The sequence below is a fragment of the Balaenoptera physalus genome (genome assembly GCF_965194825.1).
Source record: "Balaenoptera physalus genome assembly, chromosome: 5".
In the NCBI taxonomy this organism is placed as follows: Eukaryota; Metazoa; Chordata; class Mammalia; order Artiodactyla; family Balaenopteridae; genus Balaenoptera; species Balaenoptera physalus.
In genome coordinates, this window is record NC_138884.1 from 85,768,725 (window position 1) to 85,792,387 (window position 23,663).

At 34.3% G+C, this 23,663-nt stretch overlaps 1 protein-coding gene across 13 annotated transcripts in view; it reads right to left on the minus strand.

Annotated features, from left to right (window-relative positions):
* Positions 1–23,663, minus strand: part of N4BP2 (NEDD4 binding protein 2) — a 111,562-nt gene that overhangs the window by 26,515 nt on the left and 61,384 nt on the right. For 11 of the 13 annotated variants that reach the window (XM_082464107.1, XM_082464103.1, XM_082464096.1 and 8 more), the window contains 5 exons: positions 19,907–20,045; positions 15,354–15,542; positions 14,288–14,456; positions 7,756–7,879; positions 3,037–6,565 (listed from right to left, as the gene is read on the minus strand). In XM_082464107.1, coding sequence (XP_082320233.1) covers positions 6,520–6,565; positions 7,756–7,879; positions 14,288–14,456; positions 15,354–15,542; positions 19,907–20,045 — 667 coding nt within the window. In that variant the 3' untranslated portion in view covers positions 3,037–6,519. Of the gene's footprint in view, positions 1–3,036; positions 6,566–7,755; positions 7,880–14,287; positions 14,457–15,353; positions 15,543–19,906; positions 20,046–23,663 lie in introns of those variants that run through there. The other 2 variants (XM_082464105.1, XM_082464104.1) reach the window with 2 other exon arrangements.

Consider the following 23,663-nt stretch of genomic DNA (forward strand, 5'->3'; position numbering starts at 1 on the left):
GTACTGAAATCTTAGCTAGAGCAATTATTCAAGAAAAAGAAATAAAAGGCAACCAAATTTGAAAGGAAGAAGTTAAACTGTCTGTTTGCAGATGATATAATCTTAATATAGAAAAGCCTAAACACACCAACAAAAACTGTTAGAACTAATAAAAGAATTCAGTAAAGCTGCAAGATACAAAATCAACATACAAAAAGCAGTTGTGTTTCTATACACTAACAATGAACTATCTGATAAAGAAATAAAGGAAACAACCCCATTTACAATAGCATCAAAAACAATAAAATACTTAGGAATAAATGTAACCAAGGAAGTGAAAGATATGTACACTGAAAACTATAAGAGGTTGATGAAAGAAAACTGAAGACACAAATAAGTGGAAAAATTATCTCATGCTCATTGATCAGAAGAGTTAACATTAAAATGTCCATACTACCCAAAACCATCTATAGATTCATTGCAATCCCTATCAAAATTCCAGTGGCATTTTTCACAGAAACAGAACAAACAATCCTAAAATTTGTATGGAACCACAAAAGATCCTGAATAGCCAAAGCAATCTTGAGAAAGAACAAAGCTGGAGGCATCACACTTCCTGATTTAAAACTACAGTACAAAGCTATAGCAATCATCAAAACAGACACAGACCAACAGAACACAACAGAGAGCCCAGAAATAAACCCACTAACATCTGACAAGGGAGCCAAGAATACTCAAGGGGAAACAGATACTCTCTTCAATAAATGGTGTTAGGAAACCTGGATAGTCACATGCAAAAGAATGAAATTGGACCACTGTCTTACACCAGTCACAAAATTAAATTTAAATTGAGATTACCCAGAGAAGCGCTCCAGAACCTATGAAAGGTACAATTGTATGGTTATACATGTACAAAAGCCATAAATTTGCAGTGTTTAATCTTTTCCCTACAAAAAGTCACTTAAAAATTCAATCAAGAGAGCAAAGTTCAAGTTTACCACCTCCAAAAAGAATTACTTATTCCCCACAGTGCTTCCACAATTCTTTATACACAGCTTCTAGTTCTTAGGACATTTACATGTTTACATCTCCCTACCCCAGTTTATTTAGCTTTACATCACTTGTACCAAGTACTGCTTGTACACATGGATGTGATTAATGAATGTTTAAGAAAACACAGAAGTCACTATGCAAATATATTAAGCAGTATCACTAGAAATAACTTATGTACTTAATCTAGTTGCCAAAACTGAGTTATTAGATTAAAAGTGATCCCACTAGCAGTTAAATCATCAACTGAAAACCCATTCCATCAGCCATGTTGGTTACTATTTGAATATTTAAGTTTAAATACATACAACTGTGATTTCTTTTTTATTATTCCTAGCACATAGTAGTCATCAACAAAGATCTGTTGAATAAACATGTAAGAACTAATTTTCACATTACTTGCATTCAGTAATCAAAAATGATGTGGCAGAAACCGCTCTTCATTCCCCTAATATACATTCTCTTTCCTCCAAGAGAATGCCCAAATTTTAGCTGAATATTTGGCAGTCTGAAATAAAGACAATTTCCCAGCCTCTCTTGCAGCTAGATGTGACCACATGACTGAGTTCTGGCCAATGAGATGTTAAGTGGAAGTGCCCTGTGGCAGCTTCCATAATTCTTCTATAAAAGATCATGGCACTTGCCTATTGCTCCTTTCTTTGTCTTCCCTCCAACAGAACGTAGATGCAATGATCAGAGCTGTAGCCACCCACACTGCTTTAGGAAAATGAGAACCACACCTTGGATATGGTAGAGTGGTGAGCTAAAAGGATCCTAGATCCCCCAAAAAAGTGGAAAGGAGCATGCCCATCAGTCCTGGATTCTCTGTATCTCTGAATTTTAAATTAAGAGAAAAATGAACTTTTTTATCTTTGCCATTGGGAAAATCCATAATACCAGCTTCCCCTGGATAAAGGAGGAAGGCAGATTTATAAACGACAGACTTTCATAGACATATACTGTGGAGCCACATCTCTCTCAGTTGGGGATAATAGGATATTATCTCTTTTTCAGTAATTATTTTTACTGTTATGACAAATGCTGTTGCTCTATACTAGGAGTCAGAGAATCTAAGTTGAAGTCTTACCTCCGTCACTAACTAGGCAAATCAGTCTAAGCTTTTGTAACACACCTATGTAATAAAATTCTCTTGAGTCTTAAAATATAATGTATACGAAAAATGTTCCACCATATAAATCACTATACACAAAATAGTTGATGAGACTGTAAGATACCTGTGGATACAAGCTCTGTCTATCTCACTTTGTATCCCTAGTAACAAATGCTCAATAAATGTTTGTTGAATAAATATTTTTAAGTCCTTGCTAAATGAGTAAATTATTCTGCTTTGGAGGTGAATAAAGTTCAAAGGTCTTTAATATTAATTAAAGTGTTACTTGAATGCTTTAGAGATGCAATTCTTAATTTTGACATCAGTCAAAAGATATAAGGTTATGAAAAGATAAACCTAGCTAACCCATTTACCTGGTTCAAAAGTAGACCCCTGGGGCTTCCCTGGTGGCGCAGTGGTTGAGAATCTGCCTGCCAATGCAGGGGACACGGGTTCGAGCCCTGGTCTGGGAAGATCCCACATGCCACGGAGCAACTGGGCCCGTGAGCCACAATTACTGAGCCTGCACGTCTGGAGCCTGTGCTCCGCAACAAGAGAGGCCGCGATGGTGAGAGGCCCGTGCACCGCGATGAAGAGTGGCCCCCGCTTGCCACAACTAGAGAAAGCCCTCGCACAGAAACGAAGACCCAATACAGTCATAAATAAATAAATAAAAGAACGTGAATTTCTTTAAAAAAAAAAAAAAAAGCTATGTTACAAAAGTAGACCCCTATTTGCTATAGCAAAATAATTTAAACTAGAATAAAAGGTGCAGTACAAAAATGAAAAATTTTTGACCCTTTTCCCTTGAAATTACAAAGTTACACATACACATATATTTTAATATTTAAACCACTAACCCTACCACATCAAATGAAGGATATCCTCACACTAGACAGTGGTTAAAGTATTTTATTAAATTAAGTATGTAATTTTCATATGATTTCATAAGAAATTTTAAAAGCAAAGTTATAAAACATTTTCAATAAAAAAGTACAGAGTTAAGAGCAAAATTACATTTTCTTTATAGTACAAATAAAAGTATTTTGTTTCTTATATACTATCTGAAAATTTTATAATATATTCTCCAACTGACAGCTGCAATATATTTTAATGAGAAGTCTCATGGTTAATTCAATCATTTGTTAATCAGGGTTCATCATTTGGGCCATAAAATTCAATTGCTCAACTTTAAGGAAAATAATAAAATTCATCATCATGTAATGTGAAGTTATAAAAAGCTCTTCGGGATGTAGATGTATTCTAGCCTTATTTCTCTAATAAGTTCTGCAAAGAGACATTAAGTAACACTGTAAACTTCAATTACATTTTAAAAATAAGCACCATTAACATACATTCTACACAAACTTACTTTACCTTTTAAATGACAATTTTTTTTGGCCACGCAAACATTTAAATCTGTTTTCTTTACCATGTAAATAAAAATAAGCAATATTTAACCACTACACAGAAAAATTATCAAACTTCACCTCAATTGCACAATGGAAAAGCACTTAGAAAAAGCACTTGGAAAAAACAGCACACATTATTTCTGTGTCTTTTTTATACATTTTGTCATTTTCTTAAATTGAGAGCAGTTAAAACATTGTCAGAGCAATTTCCTGAGTTTCAAAGTTTCCAATTTCCAGCTTAGAAATAACCAATCTTGCTTTTATACATGTCCTTTTTCTAAGCATACAAAACACTTGAATTTAAAAAGAAAAAGACCAAAATAAAGGATTGGAAACAATCCAACAGAATTATTTAGCTTTTCTTCTCAAAATGTGTTATATATAATACACAAGACACTTTAAAGTCAGGATTTCTACTATACAATATGTCCTACATTTAAAGGCCTTAGAATTGCAAGTAGTATTGAAACACTAATAAATTGAAGAAACCTCAACTTGAAAACAATATAGAGATATAGGAACAGCCAATAAATGTAAGACAACATGCTTCCATTCTCCTGTTGAAGGAAGGAAATGAATAGCTGGAAATACTGTTAAGAGTCCCCTCAGTCCAACCCCACTTTCCCTGTGGTTTCCACATTAGTTCTCTTTTTCCCCTGGTACATACTGGTAAGAGACTATTGAAAGAATATAACTGTTACTAAACTCTTCCAAATTACAGAAGTGTTATACTTTTAAAATATTAATAACTTTGCAAAGAGCCATTCTAATAAGCCATATATTAGCACAAATATACCAATACATACATGAAAACTCTGATAATCCCCACATTATCATTAGTTTTGACACACAGGATTTAGAAATGGGCAAAAGAGAAAAATTTGATAATCCTCAAACTCTGTTTACCTTTGGCATACAGGATTTAGAAATAGGCAAAACAAGAAAGGGGCAATTATAAAATTTTCTTTCATAATTATGTGTTGGTTAAACTATGCTACATAGTGGGGTAGGAGGCAGTTTGGTACTAAACAACTTCATAAAAACATTTATGATGCTCAAAATTTGCCTCTATGTTTATGAATGACGATTAAGAAGAAATACCCTAGATTTACCGAAATAAAGCATAAAATTAGAGTTGATACAGTGCAAAACATAGGTTCTTTCATTTGGTTTCTGCCCACAAAATACCCCACCTCTTGTTCTTTTTGACTGCTCCTGCATCAATCATAATTATAATAAATAATACTGAAATAAGTCTAGCTGAAGTGCTCAAAAATGATGTTTTTTTAAAACTGGGTAAGGAAATATAAAAACACAGAAAATGAGTATGCAGCTGCACACACTAGAATAATTCTAGGTTTTAGTATTGTTATTCACATTTCTTAAATCGTATCAATTTATACATAGAAAGATTTTATTTCATTAACAGTTGTAGTTTTATAACAAGTTGCTGAAAGGAATTGCTTTATTTTTAGTGTATACAATTCTTCTAGACATCACAAAAAACATAATGCCAAACTGTTGGCATTCTTTTCTTTTTTTTAACAAATTACCACAAACATAACAAATGTGAATAATACTTCAATATCAGTCACTATTTCTAAGTAATAAACATATATTTTTATTTTTGTGGAAATAAATTCAATGATATGGCTCTTCTTTTATAAGCATGCTTTCATGTTATATAAAAACATTTTTTGAATTTCATTTTCATTAAAATGTCTGTTCTTTTGGGAAACCATTCTGAAATTCAGGATTCTTTCAGTAATAGCTCAATCCTATCATTCCTGATCCAAATAATTTTTTAAGCTTATCAAAAAGCAATACAATTGTTTGCTAAAATTACGTATGTTGAAAATATCCTTCATATCCAAAGTCAAATTTATTTAAGCCAGTGTCTCACATTGGAAAATTATACTTCGCCACACTAAACTTGTGTAAAGGAAATTATAACTGACATACTAACAGGACTTTTTAGCTTACCAAAAAACAGAAGTCAATGAAAGTTTCCTTTCAGAAAGTTGGTTCTTTTTAAAAATAAAGGTAAAAAACTTTTAAATTGTAAGAATTTCTTTTATGATTATATCAAAAATGTTTTCTATATCTATTTAAGTTAATAGGATTTTGACCTACTGTAGTTTAGAAATTACATGCCTCAAATAGAAAATATAGCTCTTTAGTACTGTCTTCAATACCACTTACACAGACAGTTCTATAAGACTAGAAGCAGTTTTATAAGACAGCAGCACTTGGTAGATATCTAACCATTTCTCCTTCTCTGAAAACTTGCCTGCCTATGGAAGGTATAAAACTGCAATATAATCTCAGACTCCAACTTTACTCCTAGAAAATGTACACACACAGAACAAAGGAACAAAAGGTAAGAGATCACGATCATATACAAAGCAGAAGAAAGTGCAACAGCATGTCTTCCTTCCTGTAGGATACGGCAAAATGATTTTTTTTGTATTGTTTTGAAATAAAAAAGCACTCAAGTGTTTTTGTTAGATCTCCTTTCTTTCATTACTGCTGGTACTAGTACTTCTTCTTTTTTAAATACAAGCCTTTGAAGGGCATGAACCAGGTCTCAAAGCACTTTAAATATCTCTCATAGAAGCCTTTAAGACTTTACTAAATGTCAAACAACAATTAATATAAAGGTTACATTTTCTGTCTGAGAAAGAATCAGAGCATTTCAATCTTTAAAACTGCAGCTGATAATTTTCTTAGATATTTTGTAATCAGTAAAAATTCTCTTTAATACTTTTAATAGACAACATATTTGGCATGTGATTCAGTAAAAAATTAAACTTCTCTTGAATTTTGAAAAACATAATGTTTTTCTGTTTTATAACTGGACATTACTTCTAATAAAACACATATTTACAGTACAGTTGACTAAATTACTGCAAATAAAACTAATTTTAACCTACAAACCTTCACACTTTTAAGTCAAGGACATTTATTTTACTTTAGCATGACTTTCAAGCACCCAGGTTTAATTTCAGAGAACCTGCAGAAATGAAAAAAAGAGTTATTTTAAAGATAAGAATTTCAAACTGATTAAGAAACATAATCTTGTAATCAATTCAAGTGCCTATGGTAAACATAATATTCACTATCAAAATACTCTCCTTTAAGTTAAATCCAGGACTAATATCTATGCTTATGTTCCTTTTAATCCATTGTCAAAATAAATACATGACTAAGGCTGGGGGTTACTCCTAATTTAGTAGTTATTACAATTTAAGATTTTTTAAAATTCTCAAGCCTGAATTTGACCCTCATGAACAACAGCACGCTGTATGAAGGATAAGACGATGTCTGCATTACATTATTTCTATGCATTGTAACAGTACCAAGAAATCTCTAATAGGTAAGTCTGATTCATAAGGCCATGAAATGCTTTCAACTCCCTCACTGTGAAATTTAAAGAAACATGTCTCTAAAACAGATCATTAATCCCAACATGATAATGTTCTGGTCTAACTACTCCTTTTGCAAAAGTAACTCTAAAATGTCATCTATTTTCATGTTCAGAATTAACACTACCATTTTCTATAATATAGCCAACATTTTATTACATGACATAAACAAAATATGCTACACTCATTGAAACTAGAAGTAAGGGAAGGAGGGTACTTAGATTCCTCATAACCACTTAATGAAAAAGGACATTTCATGTTTGCCAGCTAAGATCAATAATGGCACTTAATTTATAAAGATGTATAAATTCGTAACTGACTGGAGATTTCCACTAATGCTTAAATACATCCAAATTATAACCACATTTTAGCAGAAGCTCCAACTCCTTCCAAAATCCACAGACATGTTACTTCTTTTCAAAAGAATTAATTAAACAGCAACCTTAAACTATGATATGTATAATCTAACTACCTTGAGCGATACATTATCAAAAAAACACAAATATACTTATTTTCTTTTAGATTTTTAATTTATGATAGAAGTAGTTTTGTCGAATGATTACTTCAACAACAAACATTTTTCTTTCATTTCTGGTTTAGTGGACATCATAAATCTAGAAAGGAATGTTATATATCATAATCTAGTCATGAATTTATGGCTAGAATCAGATGGTTAAATTTAGTTAACTATTTTAACAAATTGTTCTGAGCAAACTATTAGTGTTTACCATCTGCATATGGGCAACTGCCATTATCGATAACAGAAATCTATACTCACCTGAAGCTATGGCTTGTGAGGTATTTAATGACAGCTGGTTTGATGCGAGCAACTCCTCCCTGGCTGTGGTTTCCTCTCCCCGTAATCACAGAGAGATAGGGCTTACCACCATTCTGCTTAAATTCTGTTACAACAGGAATTGGAACCGTTAAAACTGATCTATCTTACCTTCTCAACAGAAAACAAACCTTTACTCAAACACGTATGAAATAATTTTCATGAGGATTTAGAGATTTATCACTTCAAAAATCCCCAAATTAATGTTTTTAAATGTACTGTTTCATCTACACTTTAAGTATGGAAGCTTCCTAGCAACTCATCCACCTAAAGACTTAAGTGGGACTTCTCCTGTGGGGAGAGAGGTTTCCATGTACTATCAGAATTTCTCTCTGAAATAATGATGACAACAATAATATTAATGATACTTAACAATTATTACACACATGGAGTCAGGCACTGCTTTAAGTGACTTATATTCATTAACTAAGAATCTTTACAACAACTCTATTACTCTGAAGCCACCCAGCTTTGGTCTGATTAGCAGCTCTGCCACTAAATGACTGTGTGATAGGACCATGGACAATTACTTAGCCTATCTGTGCCTATTTCCTTATCAATAAAATGGGGTATAAGGCAACTGCTTTATAGAATATCATCCTCAGGAACAGCCATTAGCAAATCCACTAATTATAGCATGGACTGCAGTCTTACTGCTAAAGATAATCAATTATTAACTTAAGAAACTCTTCCAAACAGATGATTTTAAAATATCAAATGAACCTGAGACTCTTAAAAGACCACAGCTCCTGCTTTGGAAATGACCTTGTGAAAATCAAGTATATAAATCCTGAAAGTCAGTAATAGCTACAATAAAATAACAAAAAAAACCTGTTAATAATAGGAGTTGATTTAATAATTCAATAGATACTTGTTCCTGTTATAAATAGCACAAGTTTTGACCTTTAGCATAAAATACATATACACATAAACATTCCATATTCTGCTCAGTAAGTTGCCCTAAGACTCCATCAGATCCACAAACAGATTGTTTTTCGAGTCTCTTATCTCCAGGGCAATATTTGGACTAGAATTTTAGTGGATATGTTGCTCCTGCATTTATAATTCCTTCTTTGCTTAAGATCCACCTCCATAACTTCAAGCAACATTTTGTTCAAAATTCAACTCTCTCTGGGTGATGGCTATACACGGGTATTCACTTTGTAAAAAGTTTTTACGCTATACAATAATTATTTGTGCATTGTTCTTTATGTATATAAATAAATGCTTACTTTAAAAAAAAAATCTCTCAACTAACCATAATTCAGCTCTCATCACTCCTTCACTACCGCTCCTCTCATCAGTTAAGTCAGTTATTTACAGCATTTCACCTTTCAACAGTTTACTTACTGCTCTGAAAATGTTCTCACATGCCTCAAAGTAGGGTGTCAGAGGATGTTTATTGAATGAATTAATATAATATGCTTAGGTTCCCAAATTTCAGGTTAATCCTGCTTATCACCTTTTTAACCTGATTTTTAAGCATATCTCAGATTTCTTATCATTTCAACTGTAAATATTTCAGTATGTATTCAAAAAGGACTCTTTAAAAAAAACATAACCACAACGTCACCATCATATGGTACAAAGATAAAAATAGTTCCTTAATATGTTTCTAAAAATGGCTAAAAATGTCCCCCAGTAGTCTCAAAAAAATGTTTTTACTGTGATTTGTTTGAATCAGGGTTGAAACAAGTCCACACATTGTATTTGGTTGATATATTTCTTAACTTTTAATCTAAAGGTTCTCCTTCCCCCTGTGTGTGTGTGTGTGTGCGTGAGCTTTCTTTTCTTATCTTTATTTTTTACAATTTGTGGAAAAAATGAGATCATTTATCCTAGATATTTACAGTCTGGATTTTGCTGACTGTATCCCCATGGTGCCATCTAACATGTCCCTCTGTTCCCTATAAATCTGTATAAAGTAGTAGTCAGATCTAAAGGCTTTACCTGTTTCTGGTTATTTGGGGGCAAAAGAAGCTTCATGAGTAGTAGTGGTGTATATTTCAATAAGAAGACACAAAAGGGTCAGATATCTTTTTTTTTTTTTTTAATTCATCCCCAATTTTGACAATCATCTTTTATGACTAAAAGCAATGCGGGGCAGAGCCACAGATTTTTCCCCTGGACACATTTCTATTCAACAATACTACCATCTGCTGGTGATGTCAGTAACTACAGGCTACCACAGGTAGCAGCACAAGATGGGCTTTGGCTTCCAAAAAGGGTTTGTATCTTGGGTCTGATCCAGTATCACCTTACACAAATTATTTAACACTTTTATTCTCATAATTTTTTCTATTGAGATAAAATTCACCTAACATAAAATTCATGATTTTAAAATGTACAATTCAGTAGTTTTTATTACATTATTACAATGTTGTGTAACCATCAACACAATCTAATTCCAGAACATTCCATCATCTCAAAAAGACATTCTGTTCCTGTTAGCAGTCAATCTCTATCCCCCCCTTTCCAGTCCCAGCAAACATTAATGTACTTTCTGTTTCTATTGATCTGCCCATTCTAGACATTTCACGTACAATAAATGGAAATCGTGTAATATGTGGCCCTTTGTATCTGGCTTCTTTCACACTGCATAATGTTTACAAGGTTCATCCATGTTGTAGCACGTATCAGCATTTCATTCCTTTTTATGGCTGAATTATATTCCATTGTATGGATATACCACATTTTGTCCATTCACCAGTTGATAGATTTGGGTTGTTTCTACCTTTTGACTATTATGAACATTCGTGTACCAGCTTTTGTGTGGATGAATTGTATTTTCAGTTGTCTCGTGTACAAACCTAGGAGCAGAACTGCTGGGTCATATGGTAGCTCTGTGTTTAACCTTTCAAGGAATGTCAACCTTTTCCACAGTGGTTGTACCATTTAACATTCCCACCAGCAATATATGAGGGTTCCAATTCTATATATCCTTACCGACACTTATTATTTTTCACTTTATTAAACTATTTATACCATCAGTTTCCTTATCTATAAAATGAGAGGAGTACCTACCCTTTATTCAGTCATTTATTCAAAAGTTTTTTAAAGTGGTGAATGAAAGGTTCAATATACAATAATGATTCAATAATCATCACTGACTCAATTCTTTGCCAAAAAGATGGACATTTAATAATCAATTATACAGCAAGCTTTTTATAAGTACTGTGATACAGAGGAGTACAATGAGAGGCTTTCAATAGGGAGCCTAATTTAATCTGGAGGTCAACAAATGATAATGTAGATAAACATAAAGAAAAGGAAAAGAAGCAAAACACGAGATGAGAATGTAGAGACAGGACAAGGAACAATTATGTAGGGATCTGGGAATTTATGCTAAATGAAACATAGCAACCTGTACTTTCTTATCACAATGCTAACCATTTATGTAACTATTTATTCAATGTCATCTATCCTACTAGACAGCAAACTCCATAAAGACAGAGATTGTGTGCCTTTTTCACTGCTTTATCCCTGATGTCTAGAATATAGAAGATAATCAAATTTTATTGAGTAAATGATTTACTCATCCTTTATAGACAAAATATTTCCTTATAATACTTCCATATAATACTTCTGCTTTTCTTTTCTCCAGATTAAATAATGTATTTAAACCGCTCTTAAATTTTCTCTTTTCTAATCTTTATTGTTGTTGTTTTCTAGTTCTTTCTCCAAGATTTTCAAAATTCTATTTAAAAAACAACTGGGGGAGGGGGATCCTCTACTTTATCAAAGAATGTCTGCTAATAAACAGAGAAGGAACACAAATTATAAAACACCATTATGAGAACTTCCCTGGTAGCGCAGTGGTTAAGAATCCTCCTGCCAATGCAGGGGACATGGGTTTGATCCCTGGTCCTGGAAGATCCCACATGCCGCGGAGCAACTAAGCCCGTGCACCACAACCACTGAGCCTGCGCTCTAGAGCCCGTGAGCCACAACTACAGAGCCCGCATGCCACAACTACTGAAGCCCGCGTGCCTACAGCCAGTGCTCTGCAACAAGAGAAGCCACCGCAACTAGAGAAAGCCCACGTGCAACAACGAAGACCCAACACAGCCAAAAATAAATTTTTTTAAATTAATAAATTAATAATTTTTTTAAAAACACCATTATGTAACCACCAATATAATAATTGATTCAGACAAGGATCATCTGTGGATGCTACAATCATTAGGCAAAATGAGAACAGTTATTCACACAGTCACAAAGTATCAATCACCAAAATTTACTAATTGATTACAAAGGGAGAAAAGGTATATTTACAAAGCAAAATCTGATATGGTAGAGTCCCACATTAAGCTAAGAAATCAAACTTAACACCACCAATACTGGGGCAAACTGACCATATATGTCTCTTGATTAGTTCACCAAGGATGACCTAACATCTCCTAGGCAGTATTTTCACCAAGAAAATTTTAAACTGAATCTAATCATGAAGAAACAATCAGACAAATTAAAATTGTAGGGCAATCTACCAAACAACTGGCGTGGAGTCTTTAAAAATGTCAATAACATGGAAAACAAAAAACAGACTGAGGAAGTCTTCTATATTATAGGAGGCTACAGATTTGGGACAATCAACGAGAACATATGATGCATGACTAGATCCTGGATTGGGGGTGGAACATGGCACAGCTACACAGGACATTTCCATATAACTGGAAAAATCTGAATATGGCCTGTATATTAGACAACATCATTATAACAATGTTAAATATCGTAAAAGTGATAATGTATTGTGATTATGTAGGAGAATGAATTTGTCCTCAAGAGATAAACATGCTGAGGTATGCGAAAGTAAAGCACCACAATGTTTAATGAGACTTATTCTCAAATGGTTCAGCAGAAAGAAATTCTAGAGAGATAAACAAATATGGCCAAATGTTGACGACTGATCAATCTAGGTAAAGGATATATGTACAAATCATATATTGTACAAAATTTGTACAATATGTATATTGTACAATTCTTTCAACTTCTCTGCAGGTTTTTAATTTTTCAATATAAAAAGCTAGGAAAAAGGATAGTGATAAGAGTACACATGTTGATATGCAAAATAAAGCTCACTGCAACATTATAATTAAACGTCCATCAATAGAGGGATGGATACATTATGATAAGGTCACACAATACTACACAGCAGTTATAATAAAAAAAAAACTCAATCAGTCTAGATGAGTAGATCTTGAAAACTGTATTGGGTAAAAATAAAATAAGTGGCTTGGCTGATGATATAGTGTGACACCATGTATGTTCATTTTTTAAAACTCACAAAAAGGATACTATAGACCAATTATGGATGAATGTACAATACACGTAGTAAAGGTATTTTCAAAACTGGCCAGAAGGATGCAGACCAAACTGAAGGATGTTGATTTCCATCAGAAAGGGAGAGAAGAAAGAGAAAAGGATTGGGGATAATGCTAAGGGAGGAACAACAACAAAAAATATATATATATATATGAAGCACATACAGTAAAATGTTATCACTTGTTACTTACATTCATGGGTACAGGTGTTCGCTATTTTACTCGCAACTTTTTCAATGGTTTTTCAGTGGTTTTCATGATAAACTTTTTATATCAATTATATTTAATCAAGCATTTAATTACAACAGAACTGTAAAACCTATATGTGCTGAACTGATAAACCTATATAACGTATAGTATAAAACTTTCTAAAATATATGTAAATTAATTAACCAGAACAATACAGCTATCAATGACAGAGCAGTATTATGGAACCACAGGGTAATAACTGAGGCATGGATTCCATGTCTCCACAGTAAAATGTAAGACAAAGAGAAAGCCAAGTTGAGAATTCAAAAATATCCTAGTAGTGCTAAGAGGAGATGACTCCCTAGTATTAGAGTACTACAACAGACAGAATTTTCCCAAGTGCTACCATCTGGTGATGCAAAGGAAACAAGATGATAAACCAACAAGATACTTTAACGTATATAAAGTACATGATATTGATTGTAAGAGGCAGGCAGTAGCATTCCTACTGACCCGCAAAGACAAAATACAAGCAGAAAGGGAGAAGGGCATACCACCATAATGCAAACACTCAGAAATCCTGCCTTTATGATAATTCTATAAAAATCCTATCACCTAATTTACTTCTGCATTTTATTAAACATCTGTTGAGCAACTGACATCTAATAAGTATCTATTAGCTTTAATAAATGTCTACTGAACAAAGATGTATTATATTCCTGAATGGTCCAGAGGAATCTCAGATTACATCATGCCCTCCCTTTGACAATTATAACAAAGGAATACAAACATAACTGAAACAGGAAAATAAAAATGTTAATGGACATGGCAGTTAGAATTCTTTCCCAAGGTTTTCTTGAAGAATGAATCTAATACAAACATCTATAAATGTGGCACAGATATCCTCAGCCTGCACATTCAGACTCCCTTGAATTTGTGAAAATCTGTCATGACTGTAGTCCTACCTTCAGTTTTCTGCTGTAAAACTGTCATCAAATGTTCTATAGCCTCATCCACATGCAGCCCATGGAGGTCTAAAACATTCTGTGGCAGCAGGGAGGCATTGACTTTCTCAAAGATCTCCACAGCAGCAAGGTGATTGGCTTCTTTCATCTTCTGCTCATGGAGACTACCCTTTAATTATAAACATATCATCAGTAATCACTTTTGATATCTGCTACTTAGTAAGCAATGAGGAAACAAATAGTGCCCCAAATAAAAGGAAGAACAAAAAAGGCAACAACAAATGTAAAATTTTAAATAATGCAATGGGCTAATATGCAAAAATGCACCAAAATTTAGGTGAATTTCAGTGGACTAACAACATAGTTCTTAAACTACTAAATCATCATTTCTAACACATTCTCTGATCCAAAAATCATAGGAAAGGGACACTTAAATAAACAACACACATCTCAAGAAGGAATCCACTGGTTTCTCTTTTGATAATCCCGAGTCTCAACCCTTTAAAGCCTTGTAGCCCTGAAGTCATCCCTCAAGGTTTTTGCCATTATTGCTCACAAGGTTATACCAGTTTGACACCTTTTTCTGCTCCATCATAAAAAAGTAAGCGATATGGAACCACAAAAAACAAAAAGTAAATCAATCAGGTTTCTTGTAATACCATGCCGAATGAGCCCAGGTAGAAATTTTACTTCCCTGAAAGATATTAATGTAACTTTCTTTTTCTGACTATGATAGTGATACACACTTAAAATTCAAGCATGATAGAAAGCACAGGACCTCTGTAATCCCACCCTGGGATGGCCAATATTAACATTCTGCTTCCTTTCCTCCAGAAAATTCATATCTGTTTAGAAGCAGTACTGAATGAGAGAATCCAATCTAAAAGAAAATATGGACTGTCGGAATTCTCAGAACCATACATTTCTTAGATATTAGGATACTTTATATCACTTATACAATGTACAATCCCCAGAATAACTTAATCAAGTCACAGTATGAGTATTATCTGCTTCAAGATTATTCAGACGTTGTAAGTGACAAAGAAAAAATAATTTTCCTCTTTACTTGCTGGGCATAAAACGTGGCAACGTTTTTCTTCCCCATCCGATAAGCTTCTTTTGCCTTGCTATAGCATTCTATCCTCTTCTGCTGGTGCAGGAAAGCCTCTGCCCTGTAGTCATCATACTCTGGGTACTCAAAATCCTGGAAAGATGGCTCGCTTGGTATATCTTCAGTCTCTTTCAATTTCTTTGCCTTTAAGGTGTTACACAATAAGTAAAATACGAACGAAAGTAGAAAGCACAAACTTTACCTTCAAAAAAATGTACATGAAAACTGGGCTCTACTGATTTTTATCTTTCTTCTTAAAAAACAGACTCTCCCTACTGTCTATCTAGTAAGTCATGCACTTAGCAACTATTGTTAACCTTTTCATGACATAAGGGTACTCCTTCTTTAACCATTCTTATCTTAGAAGATGTTAAAAAGTTCTCTAAAATTATGAAAATTTAAAAAAAAATCAAGCCAAAAGAGAGAATACAAGATATTCAAGGAATAATGCTCATTTATCTAATGCAATATTTTCCAAATTTTAGTTTGTAAATCCATTCAAAGGATCAGTCCAACCACTGAAGGCAGTAATGTCATATTTCAATATTTTTAAAAAACCAATTGATAAAGTAATTGAATAATATTCTTGTTAAAACAGAAAGGCATGTGGAGTAACCATGCCTTATAGTAGGTAGAAAATCATAAGGAGGTTTATGGGCAGTTTTCAATCAGCTGACTACCAACTAGCCGCTATGGTAGTGTTGACTTTTTGAGTTTTCTGAAATATCATCAAGTAGTTGTTACCCATATGGGACCTTAAATTAAAGAAACTAAACTAACTCTAATTTAAAACACAAGGTTAATGAAAATAATAATTATTACACAAATATGCCTCAACGCTCTCCACCAAATAGAAAAGAATAAAATAAACGCGTCACCATATTCCTAACTCATTACCACAGTCAAAAATCTGTAAATATACAGTCAATTTATTTTTTGCAACAAACGCAAGGCTCTCTCTTACCTAAGAATATTCATAGGACCTACATCCTTATGTCACGCTCAGTAGTAAATAATCACAAGCTTCTTTCATATTAACGTTTAAATATTCTGTGAGTATATGGCTTGCATCCCTGATAAAATCAAAGATTTTCCAGGGAGAGGATAATAAAAACACTTTCTATGACCTTTGAAAAGCCCATAGTGCCTAACAATATGGACATAAACATTTCATAGCTTTAAAGCCTCTCTCTGTTGGTGTTCATACTAAAAAATGCAAATTACATTTGGTTCTCTGGGAAGGGACCCTTCATTTCTTATTTTTAAAAAAGAAAAAACAGGGAATTCCCTGGCGGTCCAGTGGTTAGGACTCGGCACTTTCACTGCCAGAGGCCGGGGTTCAATCCCTAGTGGGGGAACCAAGATCCCGCAAGCCACATGGCGTGGCCAAAAACAGACAGTACATAATGAGAGATACTTTATCAAATAGCTACTCTCTTTTAAAATAAAACCAAAATTTATTTTTACAACCCTTTCATAGTGATGTGGTTTACTATAACTTCATTAACAAGGGCCAAGTGAAATACATGCTGCCTAAGAATTTATGTAATTAGTGTCACTTGAGAGCGTGATGTACTATTATACCAAAACCATTTCCAATGGTAACAAACTTGCAAATTTTATTAAAAGCTAAAGGGAAAAAGTAGTAGTATTAATAAAACACAGTTTTAAATAAATGTTAGTTTCTTGAACAAAGCAGATAAACCAAAATGTTACTGGTATCATGATACTCCCCTTTAGTATCTCTGATCCCTTGGGATCCTGGGATATCAAAGACAGACTATTCTGCTCACAAATCTTAAAAGATTTTTAATCAGTGTTGTGACACCTACCTACGTTTTTTTGAGAAAGGCTTAGAATAATCTCCAGTATAACTTACCCAAATTTACATTCTGGCCAACATTTACACAACTCACAAAATCCCTTTTCTGATTCCAACATTTTCTAACCATCTCCCACTTTGAGCAAGCACACTTTGTCCCCGTCACTTCCTCTATCGCCATAATGACCAAGAGTGCCTTGCTCTATTATCCGGTGAAAAAGTAATCTTCATTCCCAGTTTGGCACTGAAGGTCTCATCATCATCTTGTACACTCCCTGAATCTTATAATATACTGCACCTATCCATGATGAACACAGGCATCAGTGGTATCACTTGGTTCCTGCTCCGTGTACGCACTAACAGATCACATGAAAACCAAAATTACCTAAGTTCTACACATCAGCTAAGTGATGGTGAAATATTCAAAGAACAAAGGCAACACACAAGTGGTTCTCCACTATCCCTGAGTGGTCTTATTAATAAGTAAGTATAGCAGGATGATTGAGGACTGTTTAAAAAAGAAAAAAAAGCCTAAAATGAATACAAGATTAATATACAAAATCAACTGTATTTCTATGTATTTGCAATGTACTATCCAAAAATAAAATTAAGAAACCAATTTCATTTATAATAGCATCAAAAAAACTAAAATGCTTAGAAATAAATTTTTAAAAAGGCATGTAAAACTTATACTCAAAACTACAACACACTGTTGAATGAAATTAAGAGGACCTAAATAAATCGAAAGGTACTCCATATTCATGAATTGGAAGACAATATTGTTAAGATCGCAATACTCCTCAAATTGATCCACAGGCTCAACACAATCCCCATGAAAATTCCAACTGGCTTCTTTGCAGAAATTGACAAGCTGATCCTAAAATTCACATGGAAATGCAAGGGGGCCAGAATAGACAAAATAATCCTGAAAATAGTTGAAAACTCACACTTCCTAATTTCAAAACTTACTACAAAGCTACAGTAATCAAGACTGCGGCACTGGCATAATGAGAGACATACAGATCAACAGAATGAAACTGAGAGTCTAGTGATAAATTTATAGTCAATTCATTTTCAACTAGGGTGCTAAGAAAATTCAATGGGGAAAAGCAGTCTTTGCAACAAGTGGTGCTGTGACAACTGGATATCCACATGCAAGAGAATGAACCTGGACCCCTATCTCACACCATATACAAAAATTAACCCAAAATAGATCAAAGCTCTAAATGTAAGCACTAAAACTATAAAACTCTTAGAAGAAAACTCAGGTGTAAATCCTCATGACCTTGGATTAGGCAATAGTTTCTTAGATATGACACCAAAAGTACATCCAACAAAAGAAAAAAGAAGAATTGCATATGATCAATTTTTAAAACTTTTGTGCTTCAAAGGACATCATCAAAAAAGTGAAAAGACAACCCTTGGAACAGGAAAAATTCTGCAAGTCATATGTCTGATAAGGGTCTTGTATGTAGACTATATAAAAATTCATACAACTAGAGAATTTTTTAATTGTAATGGGTAATGGATATTAATAGACATTTCTTCAAAGAAGATATACAAATGGCCAATAAGCACATGAAAAGATGCTCAACATCACCAGTAATCAGGGAAATGCAAATCAAAATCACAATGAGATACCACTTCTGTATTAGCCACGTCTTTTATTTCCTGTATTCTGATGCTTTGACATCTGGGACCTTGCTGACCCCTGCAGACACAGCACCCACCACCTTGGGGTTAGCTAATTCCTAGAGATAGGAAACAACTCACTTGCTAGAACACTTTATATATGCAAACCATCCAATCTAGAGCCCATACCCCCAACTACCTTCTTTATGGGGCTCTCACTCTCTGGCCACCATCTATATACCCTGATCACCGAAGCCAGGTACCAGAAGACTAGGGACAGTTCCTATGCCCCAGAGCCTGCTGAAATTATTCAAACTAGTCCATCCTAAACCTGCTTATTACTCTGCCTTGCCCAGTCCTTCCCGCAGACACCACAAAAAAGGCTCTTGTCCACGTTTCCCCCCTACTTCCTTTGCCTCCTTGATCCTGGTGCTTCCTCATGTGGCTTTGGGCCATGCCTCCCATTTCTAGGGATCTGTGAGTATAATAAACTTCCTTCACAACATTTCCATCTCTGGGTGTCTTACCATACCTGATTAAAACAAATCCCAGTACCCATAAAACAACTTCACACCCACTAGGATGGCTATAATCAAAAAGACAGATGATAACAAGTGTCAGAGAGGATGTGGAGAAATTGTAACCCTCATACACTGCTGATGGAAATGCAAAAGAATGTAGCCATTTGGGGAAAATGCTTGGTAGCTTCTCAAATGGCTAAACATTGCCACCCACATTATTTATGCCCTAAGACCCATCATATTACACCCACTGCTATTCAATCAAGCCTCATACTCTACTGTGTAGTCTACACATAAAAAGTTACAGAAATTCCAATGCTTGTTGTGCACAAAGGCTTTAAAGAAAAAAATATAATCAGCCATAAATTCACTATTTTGAGCAAATAGATATTCTAAAGCAAATATGCTATTGGTGGTTAAAATTCCAGTCTATGAAAAATGGTGAGAAATAATCATTAAACTATCTAACAAACCAATGATATTTTCACACACAATTATTTACCATTACTGTAAAAAATTAAGTAGCTCTATACCTTTTTCTCCTTAGACTTCTGTGCAGTATGAGAAGTGACATTCTCATTTTGGTGAACAAACTCTTGTGCTACCACCGTTTTTACAGGGTCTCCTTCAAGAACACAATTTAGAAATTGCACTGTGTGTTCTAATGAATAGCTGTAGAGAGTTGAAGTACAAATATGAGGTCAATAAATGAAAATAAAAGTTATGTGGAAACATTAACATAAGCAATCTTTCAAAATCTTAGAAGAATATGAAAAATTGGCTCACTTCTAAGTTTTAAACATGAAAATTAAATGCTCATTGTGTATCTCAAGACTCAAGAATGAACAGAGGGAAAGTGTCAAGTTAGAGGCTCTCAAAAACTAATTTTTTAAATGAATACCAAAAAGTAACATATTGATAATTAATTCATTTTCTTATCTTTTATTCCAGGTAAATTTTCCACAAATCTTTCTTTCATCTAATCACCTATACTTAAGTCCCTTGTTGGATTCACACATGGTTTCAGTTTCCTTCAAACATCAAAAACAGACAATAGGGGCTTCCCTGGTGGCGCAGTGGTTGAGAGTCTGCCTGCTAGTGCAGGGGACACGGGTTCGAGCCCTGGTCTGGGAAGATCCCACATGCCGCGGAGCAACTGGGCCCGTGAACCACAGCTGCTGAGCCTGCGCGTCTGGAGCCTGTGCTCCACAACAAGAGAGGCCGCGATACTGAGAGGCCCGCGCACCGCGATGAAGAGTGGCCCCCGCTTGCCTCAACTGGAGAAAGCCCTCACACAGAAACGAAGACCCAACGCAGACATAAATAAATAAATAAATAAATAAATAAATAAATAAATAAATAAATAAATAAATAAATTAAAAAAAACAGACAATAAATCCTTTAACTGACATTTTTATCCTGTCAAATTTTACATTTTACTTATACCATGGCGTTCTAGTCAAAGAAATTCTAAGCAGGGATATAGAAAGGAAAAACTAAAACACTACCTTACCTCCCACCCCTATATTATTTAGGCATATTTTCATGGTGATACTATATTATGTGGAATATGAAATTCTACAAAATTTGACAAACACCTGAAACGCTAATGTCCCCGTATCCAAAGAAACTCATTCCAAAGCAAATTATAAATGATTTTATACTGCTCATTATTTCAGACTATTTATGCCTCTGATCTTTTCCAATGGCCAGATAATGAAGAGCTGACCACAAAGGACTGTTTTTGAAATGTGATAAATAGTTATCCAAAATACTGTGATATTTTGCTCTTCTTCAATTTATTAAAGACAACCCTTGAAGGGGAACCATTTGGGACTACCAATTCTCCTTGAGCACTCTCATCTTGCCGCCTCACATATGCTCAACAAATAGGGGTTTCTAGGGGCTAGAAGCTACCAGAAATTAACCACATCCTAACTAGTTCTTAAAATCACCTGGCTTGCCCACCCCTAGGGCTGGAAGCCAGTCTCCACCACAGGTGCTGTTAGCAGTGCGTGGCCCTGGAAGATGACACTGCAGGCATCTACTGCAGTAACTGAACGAACCTACCCTTCTTACCAGGGTGAAACTGAAGCTACTGGTAACGGAGACAGTTATCCAGCTGTTGGCAGACAAATGGAGGTAATCATTTAACACCATAATACCTGCCCCAAGGGGCCTGACTGACCAATCACTCTGAGCATCGAGAGGAAGGGCTCAACTCAGTCCCCTTACCTTGCCTGGGGAACCACAACTCTGGGTAATTTCACATCAGGGCTTCTTGCCCTAGGTCCCCATAGAAGAGAGTTGCCATATGCCAGCACCACCCTCCTAACCCCCAGTGCCTTGGGATATTTTAACACATAACTCTAAGAAAACAGCTGTTTAGGTAGCAAAAATAAACAGAAAAGTTGTGGATTGAAATAATACCATGAAAAACTTGATTCAAGTGACATATTTAGAACTCTGCATACTCAGCAGAAAATATTCTTTTTCAAAAGCACTTTCAGGGACTTCCCTGGTGGTCCAGTGGTTGCGAATCCACCTTCCAATGCAGGGGACGTGGGTTCAATCCCTGGTCGGGAACTAAGATCCCACAGACCGCGGGGCAACTAAGCCCACGTGCCGCAACTACTGAGCCTGCGCGGTCTGCAGCCCACGAGCCACAACTAGAGAGAAGTCAGCACGCTGCAACGAAAGATCCCGCATGCCGCAACTAAGACCCGAAGAAGCCAAATAAATAAGTAAATAAATAATTATTTTTTTAAAAAAGGCACTTTGTGCAATATTTATAATAACTGATCATGTATTAAACCACAAAGAAAATCTCAACTTCCAAAAAGTAGGACTCTTTCAGGCTGCATTCTTATACCCCAACACAACAAAACAAACAGTAATCCCCACCCCCCCACCAAACTATCAAACCATTTAGAAAATATAAAACTCTTGGATAAATGAGAAAGTCAAAGTGAATTAGAGATTATTTAGAAAAAAATGAAAATACTACATATCAAAATCAAAACATTACATATATATCAAAAACATTATACAGAAAAAAATTCACACCCTTAAGTATATTTGTTATTAAAGATTGAAAGGAAACAAACTAACCAAGGAATTGAAAACATAACAAATTTAAAGAGAAAGGAACCATCAAAAATAGAAAAGAATCACCAAAAATAAATGATTAGAGAATATAAAAGACTTTGATCAATAAATCAAGAGCCTGTTCTTTAAAAGGGCCAATCTGATAAACAGCAAAAACAAAGAAAATAGAAAAAAAACATTAGGAAAGGAAAAAAGGACATGATCAAATACAAAATAATGTTTTTAATTACCACAGAATATTATATACAACTTAACAATAATAAACCTGATGATTTTCTAGAAGACAAACTACCAGAAAAGACTCATGGAAAAAAAGCAAACATCTGAATAAAGCAATACCCCTAAAAAGAGAGTGAAAAGACCTTCTCCCTAAAGAAAAGCGAAGACACCTTCCCCCTAAAAAGGCACAACCCCAGAACCTTCAAGGTACTAATTTATTTAAACTTTCCAGAGCACAGAGAAAAATGGCAGTCTTGCCAGGTTCTTTTATTAAGCCAAACACCAAATGAAACCCTAAAACCAAAATCTGACAAAGATATCACAGACTTATCTCATTTAACTACTGTTACAAAAATCCTGAAATCAATTCTGACACTACATTAAAGGAAAAAAACAAAACCTGAAAGATTTTTTTATTCCAGAAATTACTGTGACTGACATGACATATACTAATAAACTAAAGAAAAAAAATCTATATTGGATTCTCCAAAGATTCTAAAAAGGCATCTATTTAAAACAACTCTTGCTAAAATAGGAATTTAAGGAATACATTAAGATCGAAAGTATGTATTACTCAAACCAGAAGCATTCCTAACATACTAAGCATCGAAACACACTACAACACCACAATAATTAAAACAAGATGGTGGAAACTTAGGACCAAATAGCTCAATGGAATCAAAGAGTCTATAAAAGAAAATGTATATTTGAGAATGTAGTAAATATTAGTAGTTATATGTTATATCAGTGGGTAAAGGTGACCTATTCATCCAGTTAATCATTTGGAAAAAACAATTAAGTTAAACTCTACTTCATACCATACACATAAAAATGCTACATAAACTTTTTAAATTTAACTATTAAAAATACTGCAGAATATATTTTCATAATATTGGGGTAGGACAGATTTTCTTAAAAAGTGATAAAACTCAGAACCAATAAGGGAAAAGACTTTCTGATAAA